At 40.2% G+C, this 18,519-nt stretch overlaps 1 protein-coding gene and 2 long non-coding RNA genes across 3 annotated transcripts; 1 reads left to right on the top strand and 2 right to left on the bottom strand.

The window, feature by feature from the left end:
* Positions 1 to 197: 197 nt before the first annotated feature.
* Positions 198 to 1,372, bottom strand: LOC133837583 (cytochrome c1, heme protein, mitochondrial). Its single transcript, XM_062268384.1, has one exon. The coding sequence runs from the start codon at positions 1,184 to 1,186 to the stop codon at positions 200 to 202; it is 987 nt and encodes a 328-aa protein (XP_062124368.1). The 5' UTR covers positions 1,187 to 1,372; the 3' UTR covers positions 198 to 199.
* Positions 1,373 to 11,721: 10,349 nt separating this feature from the next.
* On the top strand, positions 11,722 to 16,908 carry LOC133837638 (uncharacterized). Its single transcript, XR_009893839.1, has 2 exons — positions 11,722 to 12,878; positions 16,234 to 16,908. It is a non-coding gene; the product is annotated as an uncharacterized LOC133837638 (long non-coding RNA).
* Positions 16,065 to 16,807, bottom strand: LOC133837637 (uncharacterized). The gene is made up of 2 exons (XR_009893838.1): positions 16,470 to 16,807; positions 16,065 to 16,357 (listed from the first exon to the last, which is right to left on the bottom strand). It is a non-coding gene; the product is annotated as an uncharacterized LOC133837637 (long non-coding RNA).
* Positions 16,909 to 18,519: the final 1,611 nt, after the last annotated feature.

Here is an 18,519-nt window from a genome sequence, read left to right as displayed (position 1 = left end):
TTCTCTGGTGCACTTCAGGGCTGAAAGAGTTACAAATTGCTTATTAAAACCGCGTAATTCAAAATGTAATGGACTGCTTTGGTGAGTTCCACACATACATAAGTGGGTGGCCAAATAAGTTCTCCCCACCTGCCACAAATTAAAATTAAAATTAAAGTATTACAAAATGCAATATTTATTTGCATAATGATCGGTATAATTATTTTGGACAATTCTTCCCTTCGCCATTTGACTTGCTCTGCTCATTTATCTCTGGCACAAACATGATTTTGCGTGACTTCAACGAAGACCACTTAAAGCGCTTGATGTAGTAGCTGATGCCCACCAAAAAGGCCGAAATCATAACCACTTTGACCAGTAGTCGCTTACGTTGATCCCCATCCGGCTCCGATGTCCACTTGAGAAAAGTCACCACGTCCTTGGCAATTTGACTGCTCGTCGGAGCGATCTCGGCATCATCATAGGTGACCACCTCATTATCGATCAACTGACCCATTGCAATGGCACCTCCCGAAAAGTACGGATTATAGTAGAGACCCTCGCGAAGGGAAAATCCAGCTGGTGCCTCGCAATATCCAGTCAACAGGGCGAATATGTAATCCTCGCCTCCCTTACGAGCAGCCACAATATAGCTCAGATCCGGCGGATAAGCTCCATTGTTGGCGGCCCGAGCAGCTTCTTCGTTTTCATATGCAGCCGGCATATAATCGGACAGTTTGCCAGGACGTTCGAAGTAATTGCCTTGTTCATCGGGCCCATCCTTCACAGTGATTGCTTCGGCCTCCGCCTTGGCCTCCGCTTCGGTCATGCAGACATCCACGAGATTGCGATAGGCAATGTATTGCAGCGAATGACACGAGGCGCACACTTCCTTGTACACCTTGTAGCCACGACGCACGCCCTCCATGTCCAGGGCTGACAGTAAGCCATTGTGATCCCAGTTCTGTTTGGGTGGATGCACGCAATCATCCGAGGCCTCAACGCTGGCGTCCAAAGCGTACAACAGCAATCCCGCAGTGCCAGCTAAAGCTCCAAAGGCCAAAAGTTTGGGACGTGCACTAAACCAGGATCGTGCTTTGGTGGAGCCACTGCGTCGCATTGATGTCCAGTTGAGCGCACTCGGGGTGGATTTGAGTAGCTTGGAGCCAACAACACTAAGAAACTTGCTCGCCATATTTGTACGCATAGTAAGAAAAGCACTTTTCCTTTACGTCAGTTCCTTGAACTGAATTCCAGTGCTGCAAAGCGCGAGTAGTTAAAGTTGCCAGATGCTTATAGCGAAACTATGAAAAAATATAACTTAATTATACAACACTGTCACTTTTTCGTGTGTTCCTCGAATGTGTGTCTAAAAGTTTTAATTTCTAGTTGTAATATTTCTTAACTTGACATGTAAGTACAGTTCAGATTACACAAAATTCAAAACACACACGCAGACACACACAAATGCAAGTGTAATTCTCTTGGAAAAACTTGCATTCAAAAAAAGGGCAACTCGTTCTTTTTGTGTTTTGGTTTTGTTTTTGGGGCCTCCTCATCCATCTTGAACAACAAAATGCAGGCAGTCAGGCACTTTCATTTGTTATCTGGGCTCAGTAATCGGTAAATCTGTAACAGGCCAACAAACAACAACGCTTGCATACAATATTATTTCCTAGCCCATTCTTCACACTGTGTGACCACGAAATCGTCAAAGTCAGCCAGCCAGCTTTTACAACATTAACAACAGCACTAGCAACAGCAACAATAACAACAACAAAGAGCAACAACTGCGGCCAAGCGACGCAAACGGTTTTTGGTGAAAATTTGTACCTGATTTTTATATTTCCCTTTTCTGTTACACTATTTTTTTTTTTATTACGTATTATCATGTTTACCATATTTTTACACGCGCTTACACTCGCACACACATACACTTGCAGTCTGGAAAGCTGCCTATGCGTGTAAATGAGTGCGACTATGTGTCTGAAAGTGTGTGTGTGTGTGTGTGCTGCGTTCTGCTTCTGCGCAGCGATGCATAATTCCCACTCAGTTGTTGTTTTTGTTTCTGCGGTGGTTGCTTGTTGCTTACTTTGCCGCTGCTATTGCTGTTGTTGCTGCGCAATTAATAATTCTTTCGACTAGCGTGAAATTTTCATAAACAAGAAAGCAGCAGCAAGCAACAACCACAAAAACGTTCCATGAAAATCTTTGGGTCACCACCACACCACTTGCTTTTCACTCTTGCAACAAACCACGGAAATAAGCTTAGAGACCCCGAAATCTAAAGAGTTCACGATCTAATAAATTTGATTCATGGGGCAGCGTCATTAGAGTTATGTACGTGGCTTAGTAATGAATGTAAATGCATTTTTAAAAAGACATGCATAGAATGGATATTTACATTTGGTATTTTTTGCCTATGCTTTTCTAATGGAAGATTGCAAACTGTTAACAGTCTGTTAATTTGCTTTGAAGGAACTTCCTTCAACAACATCCAAAAATGTTAATTAACATTCTGTTAACTCGCACCAAAGGAACTTTCAAGTAGCTCAAAATTACCATCCTTCTCAATACATATTTTGCCGAGTATGTTTGTATCTTTGTGTGCTGCATGTATCTTTTATGTATAATCTATACAAAAAGAAGGAAGATTGTGAATAATAATTGCCTGTTCAGATATGTACAATGTATGAACGTAACGTTTATTAAATGTGCGCATCTATGGGGCCATGGATCGTGTATGCAGCAAAAAAACGAAAAGAAAAAAAATATGCATAATTTTGCAATAAATGTAAATATTACTAGTCCGCTTCCTTTGGGAGCGATAGCGCCATACAGTTTCCTGTTTAAAGATGCTGTGCGCTCGTTGTATGTGTGTGTGTGTGTGTTTGTGTCTTGGCCGCTTTTGCAGCTTGTGGTCCGCCTGCTCCTTATCTCTGTGCAGCACGAAAGCCAGAAACAAGAATTATAGACCAAAAGCCAGTTGCAAGTACACTGCACATTGTACATAGCTATGTACATACAATTATACATACATATGTACATATGTATGTATGTATGTATGTATGTAGGTGTCTGCAGGAAACGTCTGTGTGCGACTAGAAAGAAGTGAAGGCACAGCATCAGCAATTTTTTCCTCTTTTTTTTTATTCTTAAGAGCCAACAATTGTGATTTCAGTTGCCAGCTTCTCAGCAGCAAACGACAAAGTCGAGAACGACAACGATGACGACGATCGACAACAAACAAACAATGAATATCAATAAATTGTGCTTGAAAAGCATACACACACACACACATACACTTGGGGGGCATCTGTGTGTTGTGCAGCATATGCAGCATGTGGCTGCTGCTGCTGTGTCAGCAAACTGAATCAAGATGCAAAGAATGCATTGATGCAATTTACTTCTAAACACACAAACATCTGTCAGTATACATACATACATATGTACGTATGTATATATTTGTGTGTGCATATTTCATTATCATAAAACGAGATCACATTTAACTTAATGGTTACATTTGCCGCTGACAGTGTTGCAAAGCGCCTCAACGTAATTACAATGCGCAATGCGTGCGCTCTGCGCACGCTACTGTTGACGCGCTGTCAAGCGCACGCCTTTCACTCTATGGCCCCCCAATATTCTCTCTTACTCACTCACTCATTCACGCGCTCTCTCGCATGCGAGAGAGTCACATTTGCAAATTGAGGCTTGCTCTTTGTTCTCTGGGTCTTTGGCTTTGCGGCTCTCGCGAAAATTTCAATCGCAAAAACTATGCTTCGCTCTCAGTACATATAAACATATGTACATATATACAATAACATCACGATTGTTTGTGTATATACATATGCATGTGTGTGAGTTTGAGTTTGAGGGTTTGTTGTATCGTGCGGTTTTGCCGTCGATTTTGTAAACTTAAGCTTCATTATGACGTTGTAACTGTCTTTTCAATTTCTCGTTTTGCCCGATTCGCTTTGCCAATGCTGTCGAAGACTCGAGTCTTGAGTTTGCGTTTGCGTTTGAGCCTGAGCCTGTCTAGCAGATACATACAGCTTACATTGCAGCGGGCCAAGAGCTGTTAACTGAAAATTGCTTTGATGCTTTTGATGAAGCTGAAGATGGATCTTCCGTCCGTTCTTTAACTACACACACAAACAGCGCAATTGAGTCATATGTGTGTGTGTGTGAGAGTATCTAGTAGATACATACACAAAGATACATACATTCATCATGCATGTGCTGCGATCGAGTTGATGAGTTTTGTTTTAATTCTGCTTCTTGACTTCAATTTCTTATAAAAATTGTATATGCACGTAATAGCTGACTTATCTGTATCTGTATTTGTATCTGATCTGCATTGTTTCTGCTGTGGTTGTTGTCGTCGTTGTTGTTGTTGCTGTTGTTGTTGTGATTTGGTGGATCGCGCGTAGCTGATTGTAATTATTGTAATCGACTCTCGAACCGATCCAATCCAATCCGATACGATACGATCGGCCAGGTCCAGTTCGCACACTGATTTGATTTCGTTTTAGTTGTTTTTGATCATTTTGTAATAGTTTTCGCGGCGCGCGCTCGCTCGCTCCTTAAATCATCTCGCATCCCAAGCTAAGGCAACGGCAAAGCGGCAAACGCAACGATCGAAGCGATCAGCGCGCGCATTTCTCTTTGATGCCTCCTCAACTGTTGCTGTTGCTGCTGTCGCTGGCGCAGCTGACGTCGTTGTCGTCGTCGTTGTGCTTTTTGCTTAAAGTTGATTGACTGTCTGTTCATTTAGCCGCCTGTCCGTGCCTGCCTTGTGTCTTGCTCCGTTTGTTGGCTTTGAGTTGCCTCTTATCTCTCTCTCTCTCTCTCTTAGACTTCGACTACGACTTCGACTTCGACTACGGGCTTGTTGATTTGTCTGCTGTTGTTGCTTTTGTTGCTGTGTTGCCCGTTTTCTTGTACATTTCGTTTAAGGCCATTATAGTTTTGAACATGTTCAAGTGCCATTCTCACGATTGTTTAAAGTCTTTTAATTTCAAGCTCGACTACAAGAAATAAACAGTGAAATTTAGCAGCAGTCAATTTGTTGTTCTTAAACTTAATGCTACTCACTTCACTCGTAGTTCGAGTGGACCTCAAGTTGCCACTAAAACGGGGCACAACTCCTTCTTCTTCTTCTTTGTCATCTTCTTACCTCCACGACACGGTGAAAGGCTGATGACGCGGTCAAAGAGTGTGTGTGCGAGTGTGCGAGTGTGTGTGTGTGTGTGTGTGTGTGCAACTATAGTACATAGCACGCATCACTGCAAACTCGATAGTCGTCGTTGAGGCATACCAAAATGTTTGCCCATTTAACAGCCATCAAAGTTGTTACCTTCTACAAATAGACAAGCTATTAAGGGATTAAGATAAGTACAGATTTTAAGTGTCAAAAGGCTCATAAACCTATTAGACCCGTTACGGTTGTGTCTAAAGGGTCTCAAAATGTTAACTATACTTATTAATAAACATTTTTGAATAAGCTTGTTTTGTTAAACGCTAAAATTTCAATTCGGTTTTTGATATACGGCTTAAATACATTTATTTTTTGCTCATAAATTTATTAGACCCGTTACGGTTGTGACTAAAGGGTCTCAAAATGTTAGCTATAGTTATTTATAAACATTTTTGAATGAGCTTGTTTTGTTAAACGGTAAAATTTCAATTCATTTTTTGAACGGCTTAAATAAATGCATTTTTATGCTTATAAACTTATTAGACCCGTTATGGTTGTGACTAAAGGGTCTCAAAATGTTCCCTAGACTTATTTATAAACAATTTAATAAACTTATGTATTTTGTTTAATTTTAATATTGAACGATTTCAATAAATACATATTTTTAAGCTCATAAACCTATTAGACCCTATTCAATTTAAAGCAAAGGGTCTCTAAATTTTAACTACAATTCAAAAAGCATTTTAATATATAATTTTATTTTCTATTGAAGTAATCATTAAATATATATATTCACAAGCTTAAAAACCTAATAGACTCTATACAATTTGAAGTAGATGGTCTCAAGATATTGAATAAATTTATCTATTAATAACCCAATAAGTTCAATATAAATCACTTTCTATTGAGATGCCTTAAAATACATATTAATATGTAAATATTTCCACACTCACGAACTTAATAGACTCATTATAATTTCTGCCACAGGGTCTGAAAATATGAAATGTGTGCATAATTAATTTACAGCTGTGAATAATTGCGACGATTAGTTAGTTTAGTTGAAATGAATTATGAGAAGCTCCTCAGTTGAAAGACCTATCAACTTACACATTAAATTAGCATAAAATAGTTGAAGATTATTTATGTATTTATTCCAATATAGAGTTGGCTAGATAAAGACCCATCTCTAGACTTGATAAAATTCATAATGAATTGCAGTCAATATTGATAAAGTCTGGGTATAATAAAAAAAAAAGACATTTCGCTCGCTAATCTGTAGCAGACGAAACTATTTGTGTCGGAAGTTTGTCTCTTCCTCTCGCTCATTGTGAAGTGCTATAAATACAATGTCTCTGGCCCACATTAACTTTTCAACTCATTTGAACTTTGACTTGACTTTGGAGCTAGCAGAACATCAATTGGCTGATCGTTAATTAACTAGTCTCATCTAAACTTAACGTCAATTGACAATCACACACTCGCTGGCCAACAATGAAAATGTTGCCCATGATCCAGGAAGAACAAAAAGAAAAGAAAGATAAACGTAAGACAATTGATTTGTGTCAGGCAACGACGATGACGATGACAGGGGACAGGCAACAGGCAACAAAAAAAGCGAATGAAAGAGCGGGCCAAGTTTTTCGCAAAAGCTGCAATTTAAATTAAAAGCGCAATTGAACTGGAAAATTCGTCCAAATTGTTTTCACAATTACTTGCACACGAGCTGAAACTGGAGTTGGAGTTGCGAGTTGCGAGTTGAGGCTAGAACTGAAGTTGGCTATTTGCCATTGCAATGGCGGCCAAGACCAACAATCAAGTCCTGAACAATCGAATAGCTTAACACACAGCTACAGATACATTTTGAGCTGCATGAGATACAAATACTAAACACAATACAGGAAATTTTGAAAACTAATGATGCCGAAGAAGACGCTGAAGCTTAAGCTGAAGCCTCAGCAGATTCCCTCTACTTTTTTTCGTTCACAATTTATGCATGTGAAAAGCAGGAAAATCAAGGGGAGGGGTAAGGGGGAAATGCTTACGAGTCAAAGCTGGGCCAAAGAAATGGGGCCTCGCTCGTTTGCTCGCCTTTTTGTGGGAGTTTAGTTTTTTTTTTTTATTCTTATTATTTTGCTTGCTTTTCTTATTTTCTCTCTCTTTCTCCGGCGATAAGCATCGGAAAAGCCTAAAGTTTAGAAAGGCAAAAGCCAGCATCCAAGACAAGTACAAGTCTGACTCTGACTCTCGACTCTGGCTTCTATCTATCTCTGCAATACATAAATTGTATGTATCTATAGAGCGCGCTTGCCACATACAATGTACGTTGTTCTTGTGCTGTGCGAGTGTTTCTTCTCTCTCAGTGTGTGTGTGTGTGTGTGTGTGTGTCTATGTAATGAGCATGTAACTAAACTTCTGTGTAGCCAAAACTCCTACAACGCGTTGTCGACAGAGACAAAAACCAAAAGCAAAGCCAAAGCCAAAGCTGAAGCAGCAAACAGCAAGCAACATTAAGACCTACTGCCAACTCCCTCAATACCCGTTTGCCACACAACTTCAATTCAACTGTACTGCTGCTGCCTCTTCTTGCTGCCTCTTGCTGCCTGACTGCCTGACTGCTGCTGCTTGCCTGGCTCTATCTGATGGTGGCCGTTAAAGTTAAGAGCTGAAGAGCGCCCGACCCGACCCGGCATGGCACACAGCACAGCACAGCACGCTGTTGCTTTGCTGTTGCTGCCCCCCTTTGGCAACGCTTTGCCCCCGCTGCAACAACAACAACAGCAACAACTACAGTGTGGTGGCCCCAACTGTGGCCAAGAGGAACGCTCGATTGCTCTGATCGTACTCGCTGCTGTTGCTGTTGCTGCTGCTGCTTTTGGCCTCAAGTTTTTCGGTTTTCTTCTACTACGCGACTCGTAAACATGAGGTACGTTCTTTTTTTTTTCCTTCTTACTTCGGCTTGACTTCATTTGTTTGGCTTTTTTGGGAGACAAAACTGGTTATTACTCTTTTCTTATATATTGTTTTTTTTATATTTTCCCCCGTTTGCCTGAACTTCGTTTTCGGTTGCTACGTATATTTTTTTTTTCTCTTTTTCGGTGTGTGTTTTTTTTATTTCGGTTCGTGGTCTGTCCAAAGTGGCAAACGTTGGTTGGCTTTTTGGGCTCTTTGGCTGTGTGGTTCAGTGGCGTATGCAAAGGGGCAAATGGCCAGCACATTATGGCCAACTTAACCAGCTGCTATCCTCGCAACGACGACTGTGTGCAACAGCAGCAGCAGCATAAAATCAAAATCTTTTGCATTGGCTCGTTTTGGCCATGTTTGTGGGGCTTCTAAGTTTGTGGGCAGCAGCAGCAGCAACAAGTAGGAAGTGGGCGCTTTGCCTAGGCTTGGCCCAAGCTGTTGCTGTTGCTGCTGCTGTTTTGGCCCGCATCATCAACTGGCCAAGTCGAAGCCAGGCTAGGCAAGTTTTCAAGCTTCGACCGAGAGACTCCTTTGTTACATTTTGCGAGAGGTAAACGATCGTTAGAAAGGTTTATATATATGCCTATGTATGTGTGTTACTATATGTGTGTGTGTGTGTGTGTGTGTGTGTGTGTGTGTGTGTGTGTGTGTGTGTGTGTGTGTGTGTGTGTGTGGATCGCATCGACGGCAGATTTGTGCGCATGTCTTTTTATTGAAGCTGCAGTTGAAGCTGTAACTACTATCTTACTATGGTCATGTTACCTCTGCCTGTCGTTTAAGATGCTTTTGGGCTTTTTTTTTTGCTATTTTTTTTTTTTGTATTCGTTTGCTTCGCTTATTTCATTTGTTTGTTTGTTTGCTTTGTTGCTGCAGCAGTTGCATCCATTTTGGTGGCCGAAGGAGCAGAGCGCGCTCCTTGTGCTGACTTGAAATGCTGTTAACCTCATTTGAACTTTGCCATTTGTTTGAGCCACCATTAGAGATGGCTCGCATCTTTCTTCGTTCATTTTATTCGGCCAACAACAACATCAACAGCGATTTAAATATATTGTCTGTTAGCGAGCATTGCAAACAAAAGGAGTGTACTCACTTTAATGTGCTGTGGATATGGATGTGGATGTGGCAACATTGGGCAACGGCGCAATGACATTTACAAGATACAAAAAGGAAAACGAAAAACGAAAAAAACGCAATTGATATTGCACCAGCTGAGATTGCATTGGCATGGGTCAGGCGACGATTTTGGAACTGGCATCCACAACACCACAGCACACCACACCACAGCTCAGCACTCAGCTAATCTCGGCACACACCTCAAAAAATCGCAAAAGAAAAATAAAGAAAAAAAAGTCCCAGTGACAAGTAGCCAACGTGTGCCATTTATAATCTCACATGGGTTGGGTCAAAACAGCTAAACTAAGCTGCGGCTTTGGCTTAAACGCTGCAGCTAATCCAACAACAACAACAAAAAGAAAGAATAGACTTAGTTGTATCTTGTAAAAAAAAAGTGTCGAGCCTATAAGATAAATGTTGTTACTCAACCAAAACATATCTTTGAACAAAATTTTAATATTAATTACGAAATATTCTTTTTATTTTATAGTTATTCACCATTTAATAATATGCTGCTAATGAATATTAAATATAATATATAAATAATAGCTTATTAACGGTACAGATTTATTTGTATTATGACAGTATTATTAAGATTAATATATTATTATTTATCATCAAGTAATTTATCAGCTGTCTTTCTAAATTCTTTTTGTCGTTTTGCTGGGATTGCTCAAAGTAAATCTAAGCTTTAAAAAGTAAATAGATCAACCACTATTATATATTATTTCATATTATGCTTTCAATGAAAAATAATAATTTATTAGTTATAAAGGTTTTTAATCTAAACTCTTGTCACCAATTTGTTTGGCAAATTTTAAATGCTTAATTACTTATTTATTCTTTCTTGAATATTTTATTAAGCTAGATCATTGTTAGCACTGTGACTAGTTTATTTGTGAGACTTTTTAAGCTTTTATTTTAGTTATTCAAGTTTCCTAGTTTAATAAAATGCGAATTAAATTATATTCAAATTATTGCTCGAAATAATCGTGAATTTCGCAATTATCAATTTATATTATCCATAGCAGGACTTTGTCGATGATTTATAGCGACTGCTTGAATAACCTTCGGTTGTCTGTTTGCTCGAATGGCAAATTAGGTGGCCAATGAGCTGCGTCAATGAATGTCAATTACAGGAAGCGGGAAATGAATTAAATACATTTCAAGATACATTTCTCCCAATTTGTGAATTGTGAGCAAAACTTCATTGACTGAAACAGAGAACAGAGACGAACTGTGTCACCTTGACGATGATGATATGATCATGATGATGATGATCATGATGGTCAAGATGATGATGGACGCTCCCGCTAACATTTGGTTGTATAATATAATGGATGCACAGATCTGGAGGAGACGTGAAAAATTGCGACTACTGACTGAGTGTCAAACAACAGCAACAGCTGCACGAGTCGAGTGCGTTGACGTCACGAACCCTTTGAATATCTCGCCCTACCTTTTGCCAAAGAAATTGACAAAACAACGGGCAACTACAGCTACATACAAAAATCGCGTAAAGATAAATACATATGTACTGTACATACTGTACACATTCAGGAATACATACGCATACGCAGATAAATTGTGTGTTTGTGTGCTAACGTACTCTTAGCATTTCCCAAGCATTTCACTACAATTCTTAAAGAAATCCACCCCGCTAACGATAGTTGGAAAGAACCAAGAACAACAGCAACAACGACAGCAGCGGCAACAAAAACAAGCCACAGTTAAAAGGTGCGCGCGTCGGTAACAAAACAGCAGCAGCGCCGCGTCGCTGTCGAAGACGACGACGACGACGTTAACTTCTTCTTCACTTGGACGCGCTGTTGTAATTATTTTAATATAATTTTTTCACTGCGTCATCATTATTTTCTTTCGCTTTTGATATAATTCTTCTTTGTATCATTTGCACACGATTGCACACTCACACATACAAATGCCAGCTCGCGAGCGCAACTCACACTCTCCTATGTATTTAGTGTAAGTGTATGTGGGCAGCTATTCTTCGTTGTATTTGTGTACATACGAACAGCAAGAGTTCAATTACCACCATGCTGGTGCTGCCAACTCTATGTTATTGCATTGCAAATTTCAAGCTTAAAGTTTGGCACAAATCTATTAATTATGTTTGAAATGCATTTTGTTAACGCTGTGCAAAGCAATTTGTTATTGAAAAAAAAATTTTAAATCATTAAGCTAGGCGCGGGCAATAGTGGTTTAAATATTACGCGCGTTGGCAGCACCCCGATCGTTTTACTGTATCTCTGTGTGAGTGTTGGTGAGTTTCGTCCGTTCGCTCTCGCTCGGTCCGCGCTCTTTTTGTGCTCGCACCAAACTCAAAATATACACGTTTGAGTTGAGGTGGTTTCTCCGCTGGTCGCTCGATGGCAGAGCGACCAAGATACCACTGATCTCCGCACTATAGAGCGCGTCTGTAGCTTAGCTTTGAGTTAGTCTTATAAGAGCAACGCTTGTGAGTGGTCGTTGTTTCTGCTCGAATGTTTTGTGTTCCTCGTAGTTTGTGCGCAGCCGTCGAAACGTTTGCAAATTTTGATTTACAAATTAACAGAACAAACACAGACCTCTAGTGGTCACAACAAACTATAAACAAATGCTATATAAACAAAACCCCAAATCAAACTTGATGAGATTAATTCAAACGCGTGTTGATTTGTCACTCGCCGCGCGCGTGTATGTGTGTGTTGGTTTGTGTGCGAGTGTGTGTGTATTCGTGTGCTAAAGCGTGATCGTATATGATGATATATTAATTCTCATTCCCGCCAGCCATAGTCCGCCATCTTCATCTGGCACAAAATGTTACAATATAAGCGTAAACCATTTCAATGTACGATATTAAATTAAACTGGATATAATATGGAAAACAAACAACAACAAATTCGTGCTTGAAAGTATGCACACGCAAACATTTGTACATCACATGTATTACGTTGTCTGCTTGTTTCTGCAAGTTACTTTTTTCAAATTGCCGTTGATTACACGCACACACACACGCATGCACATGGAAACGCACATACAGACGTAATTTTTACCGAAATAATGAGCGTACCGGGCAGAGAGCCTCTGACAGCGGATGCACGAGGCGTTTACAGTTGGATCAGTTGGCGGTCGTCTAATTAGAAACGATTTAATTTCAATAACAATTTAATAAAACTGAGTTTGCGAAATGAGAGAAAACGACTGCGAAGTGCGCTGCTGGCAATAAATATCTCATGATAGACGATGGATTTTTTTTGCTCTCGTGTGTTTTGTGTGTCTGTGCATGTGTGTATGTAATTCGCCATACTTTTTCAATTGGAAGAGTCAGGGCAGCGACAACAAGAGACCACCATACTCTTCATGAAGAACAAGGATAACAAGAACAACGCCAGCGAAGAAGACAAGGCATACTTGAGAAATAAAAGCAGCGACTGCGACAGCAAAAGCAACAGCAGCCTCAACAAAAACAACTGCTACTCTCCTATCAACTTGAGCCATCAGCGCAGCCATCGTTACTCACCAACACACTCGACATACTCAATGCTTGTACATACAAAGTGAATACACTCGCCGCTCTGTTGCTGTGTGTAAGCTTTGCTTTTTGCATGCGTGTGAGTGTGTATAGGTATGTGTATATACACAGGCCTATGTACATATGCAAAAGTATGTGTGCCCCATGTTTTGTGCGGTTCTTTCATGGCGTTGCCACACTGTCTGAAAGTAGTTCAATTATTCATTTCAAAAGCCAACGACTTTTACTTTTGGCGCTATAACCGTTTTTTCCTACGTACACACACTGTGGGTGTTTAATTGTCCGTTATGTATGTGTTGCATCTGTGTATGCTCTCTTTGTGTGTGTATTTGTTGCTGATAAGCAACAAGAACACAACGTATTGAAGAAAGCTGAGAACTGCTGCTGCTGCCTCCGCTTATCAATACAACAAACTTTGTAGCCACATGCAATGTTTTTGTTGTTCCAGTTTTTTGCACTATCGCTTAATAATTGAAATTAAAAAAAATGACCGAGAATGCCCGAGTTATTTTCAAGCAATGTGCACGCCCCGAAATTGAAATTTGGTAAGCATGAATGAATGAATTGGAAATCGCAGCGCAATGTTACCAGATCAGAACAATTTTTTTGTTCGGTTACTACTGTTTTTAGTGGGTGAGGGTCCAGTGTTTCACATTGATTTAGTATTTGTGACTAGATCCACACTCATTAAAAACGGTAGTACAATCAGCAAGGGAGTCAAACTTTACTAAATACATATGTACATGGAAATTGAGTGAATCGAGTTCTCGTTCTTTAGAAACAAAACTATCTACACAATGAGGAAACGTCTGAGACGGAAGTTGTAGTACAATTTGATTGCTGCTAAATGAGCTGTCACAATTTTTGTTTCGAATTCAGTTTTTATCTGAGTGCGTGAGAGAGAAAGAGAAACGCATTCAAAAATCCTTAACGGAAACGTGCTCTTCTTTCCAAACTATCCACCTGTTTTCTTTATTCTTTATTTTTTTTTTTTGGTTCTTGAGCAAGGTAATTAGTCAGCTCTTTGCTCCACGCTCACGTACTGAAAGCCAACCAAACAGAACGAAATGTTCTCAAGCAAGGCTATGCGTGTGTGTGTGTGTGTGTGTGTGTATTTTAGAGAGAGAGAGAGAAAGACTTAGTGAGAGAGAGGTAGATTGAGATCGAGAAATGTTTCCCAGACTTTTGGGTGGCTTAATTACACGCACCATATTAAAGCTAATGTGTATGATTTTCGTATATAAAACGTATCAGCTCATTTCTCAACCTCACTCCACAACAAAAGAACTTTATTCTCAAGATTTCTCGTATAGTATGTTCTTAAATTAATTTTCGTTCGTTCGGTCTGTTTTATGGAAAAATTTCAAGTGGGACTGAAATTTGAGTACCTTATATATTTGTCAATAACCAAAAGAGGGCCAGAGAGTTCAACAACATTTTGTTTTCCAGTTGAACTTGGATTTCCGTATTTGAAAAAGGCGAAAGGCGTTTCAGTTTTTTTGTATTTTTTTCTTTGGCACACGATTATTATTTGCTACCGGAACAAATTACTCAAAATTCTCGGAAGATTGTTCCACAATTTTTTTGTCGCATTACTTCTTAGGTTTCTCCACTATTTCTCTCTTTCTCTGTTGTGCTCTATCTCTCGCTCTCTTTTTGCTTGTACATAGTGATGATATGTATGAATTATATTTAAATATATATCTGAGCAATACATAACTAGACGCGACACTGAGTAAACAGCAATTTCCGTAGAATTGTGTGGCCTGAAACTTTTGTGCAGATCGAGCAGAAATTCAAACTGCAGCGACGCCACAATTCTTAAACAATCAGACGACGGCTTTTGAAAGACGCGCGTTGTTTGTTGCGGGGTTGGGGAGAGTGTAAAAATTATTGTATAAATCAGCAGAAAAAAGCAACGAGCCGAACAAAAAATAATAAACCTTAATTCGAAGCTTCGAGCTTGATTCATTCATACTCATACAGTTCTATACACAGCTACAGATACAGATACACAAATACAATATACAATATACGCGGGAGACCGCGAGATCGACAGTTGACGACGAACGAACGAAGGGAAGGGGAAGGGGAGCGGACGCAAGCGAGGTGAGGCGGACTGCCAATTGAGCTATGAAAACCGATCAAAACGGCCCCAATTGAAATTGTTTCCAGGCACGAGCAATGACATGAAATGATGTCCAAAAAAAAAAAGAAAAGGAAAGAAAAGAAGGCAACAAAAATAAAACCGAACCCACAAAGTTGCAATCACCAATCACAGGAGAAAGAGGTATTCAGCCTCAACTGCTGCAACTCCAACTCCAACTATGAAGTCGCTGTCCGCAGTCAAATGCCACAGAAAGTCGTGCACTGGCAATAATCATTGCTCCGAGGATGGATGGATAGATAGATGGAGAGAGGCTGTTGCTAATGTTGCTCTTCTCTGACTCTATTTTGTCGGCGAACATGGATCTAGTGCACGGTTGTTCATGATTAAGTTCGTGACTAGATTTCATGCTCGTCTATTAAGTTGGGTCAACACACATACAACATGGCAAAAACAACGACGACCACGCGGCCATGCCTAAGAGGAGAGCAGCAAGCTAGCAACTAAAAAGGAGTAGTCAACTAATATAGCAGCGATTTGTCAATTAGCCAAATGCATATTTAATGCTTCTTTTTGATCTGGATATACATATATGTAGGCGATTATAAAACAATTTGTGCCCTGCAGATAAAGAGCAGACTTCTCCATTGATTGCCTGAGAACAGCAAACATGAATGATTATATTATTGTGTATTGCTTGCGTTTGACCCGTGACCCACATAATAAAGCAGCCAACAAGAATAAGAGCTACTTTTTCGCCCGCAGCAGCAGCAACCAAAACCAAAAAAAAGGTATGTCATTGACCCATTGCAGCTTGCATGAATTGTCTGTTGACCGCAAAGGGAAAAGTCAACTGTGCAATGTGCACTGCATGCTGGCTTTGGCTTTAGCTTCAGCTTCAGTTTGGCTCACACGTTCCGCCCCCTTGACGGCAGCCGTCGCCCGCATGTTGTCTCTGCTGCTGCTGCTGCAGTAGCCTTTCTGATTTGTCTGCTTTATGGGCAAGCGACACGCGATTCCCGATCGAAGCGTTCGATGTCGATGTTGTTGTTAGCTGCCACCCGTTGACAAACGTCTAACGCTGCAATAAATTTGGACCCAGCATTGCTCGCGCTCGATTGTGTTATCGGCAGCGTGTGAAATAGTCGAGGGGTTTTCCTTTTTCGTCGCAATCGCTGTCTGGCGCCTGCGGGTGTATAGGGTGTGTTTAGATATGTATGTGTGCTTACTGCTTACTGATCTTGCATGTTCAGTTCTGTGCATTTATGTTTGAACTCTAAAACTATATCTATAACACCTGCCTGCGTTTACAATTTCTTTTGAGTATTTCGTATTTTTCAGTAAACCGGGAACACCTTTCAACCCTGACGTCGAGTTACGCCCTGTTCCCTTGCCCTCCCTTTCCCACTTCACTTATTGCTGCTGCCTTCACGCTACTGAAATGCCAACGCACTCAAGTCGGAGTCTAATAAATAAAAAAAGTAAAATAGCGCCGCATTATTTCTGGGCTTATTTACATATTTTCGCTGCTGCTATTTGTAGGTAGTATTTAGGCAGCAGCATACCTTTAACTTTACCTTCTTTATACGTAGCGCATTTTCAACCCCGAGACCGAGACGAGAAAGCAACGCGTCAAGCGCAGTGAATTGCAACGGCACTTGGAAGTTTCCCATTCCACAATGAGTTGAAAAGCTGGCAGACGTCAAATGCTGAAACTAATTGATATAATAGTTAAAATAGCAAACTAACGAGAAAGAAGTTGGCAGCAAAGCCGCAAAACAAAGCGCAACAACAACAAAACAAACAAGAAGTGAGATACAGAAGAAACTACTGCGTTGGCGAAGTGCAAAACCTTTCCAATTTGAAAATAGCTTTGTGCTGTGCTGTGTGCTCGTTCCCACAAACAACAACAACCACTATGTGCTTGGCAATTGCTGCAACCACAACTACAGCAACAGCGTCAAAGAGGACGAAGAGAGCAAGATGACAATGCAGCGATTAAAGCAAAGCAGAACAACGCAACTTGAACTCTGGACAGAGACGTCGTCGACTTCGACATTGTCTCTAGATCTTCTGGCTGCCAGTCTGCCTTCCAGCAACGACAGCAGCTGGAAAAATGCTCGTTCCAATGTGCGGCATTTCCGTTTGCCAGTGAGGATGCTGCAGCTTGTGTGTGTAGTTATGTGTGTCTTTGCCCATTTGGCCGGACAAGAAAAAATAATCACATTTATTAAATCAAATAAAATATTTATGCAATTTATGAAATCATTTTGTCTATCTATTATTTATGCGCAAAGGAAGAGGATATAGATTCTGCTCGGGGCAAATGAATGAATTTACTAAGCGGGGTGAATTAGAATTTGAGCGAATTATTTATTATTGGCCAGAATTATTCCGTCCGCTCTACTTTCTTAGTTACTTAGTGTTGTTCCTCAACATTTGAGTAAGCTCCTCCCGGTAATCAGATTTCCGTTAAAAAAACTTAGAGCTTGTTTGGCAAGACTCAAAATTTAAACTACTTTTTATACGAATGGCGGTTTAACAAAGTCACTTCAGTTTGAAACTCGAAAAATACTAAAAGGGCATTTTAAATATATTTAGTATTTTTCACCCTTTAAGTACATGCATACGTATGTATTGTGATGTTCACGATCGCTCTTATGTGCTGTCGCTTTATTATTTTTATTCATGCTTCTTCATAAATACATTGGTATAGTACATATATTAACAATTTAATTAGTACTAATACAAAAAAAGTGCCCGTTTCTTTATTTTAAAAATTTAAGCCATTTTCCAGCACTATTCGCTTGTTTACAAATCGATAAGTTATCGCTTGCCTGCGCGATTGTATTTCGATAGCTCTTTTGAATTCATAACTAGCGCGCAGTTCAAATCGAAATAAACTTGGTCTTACAATTAAATCATGTTTTAATACGTCGTAATTGGGCATGGTTAATTAACTTTATTTGATATGATTAATGCGTTTTAAAAACAAGTAGGTATATTGGCTTTTTTGTGTGTTTTCATTAGTGCTCACCTTGAGTTAGGCTTGGCTCGAAAGAGTCCGATGATTACTGACGGACACTGGCTGAGATTTGACTGCTTTTTGCCACTCGCACGTAACATGCAACCAACGTAACGAAGGCGTTGCAGTCGGCCGCAATAAAATTACATGAGCAGGCAACAGGTAAACAACGTACATCATACATATATTAAAGCCAGTTTTGCTGCACTCACAACTGGCAATTGTTTGTTGACCACCCACCGGCGAGCAGCTATTATGGCTTTCTGTTGTGATTTTTGTTTTATTTATGTCTCTGCTTTTGGCAATTAAAACCCTTAATGTTGACCATGAACTGCTTCTGAGTAACCTTCGCCTTAACTTGCCGCCCATTTGTTGTAAGCTATTTTAAACCAAACGCTCGAAAAAAGTGGGTTACGGTGGTTACTGACCCACCAAAATCCGCAGCGCGTCGTACTCGTATTTGTGCCATTGTTGCTGCTCTGCTGTTTGGTGTAGTTAATAGTATGTTTGCCTTTATGCGTCGACGTCGTCGTCGTCGTTTACTTCTTCGTGGTACCAAATGCGTCGTCTGGCGGCGCCTTCAGCTTGGCCATTGTGTTATT

This window comes from Drosophila sulfurigaster, chromosome 2R, assembly GCF_023558435.1.
Source record: "Drosophila sulfurigaster albostrigata strain 15112-1811.04 chromosome 2R, ASM2355843v2, whole genome shotgun sequence".
Taxonomy (NCBI): Eukaryota; Metazoa; Arthropoda; class Insecta; order Diptera; family Drosophilidae; genus Drosophila; species Drosophila sulfurigaster.
The sequence above is the reverse complement of the archived record's forward strand: the minus strand, read 5'-3'. Positions and strand labels throughout refer to the sequence as shown.

Bases quoted from the DNA above. Each gene is read 5' to 3' on its own strand.
- LOC133837583 (XM_062268384.1), bottom strand. From the start codon at position 1,186: ATGCGTACAAATATGGCGAGCAAGTTTCTTAGTGTTGTTGGCTCCAAG.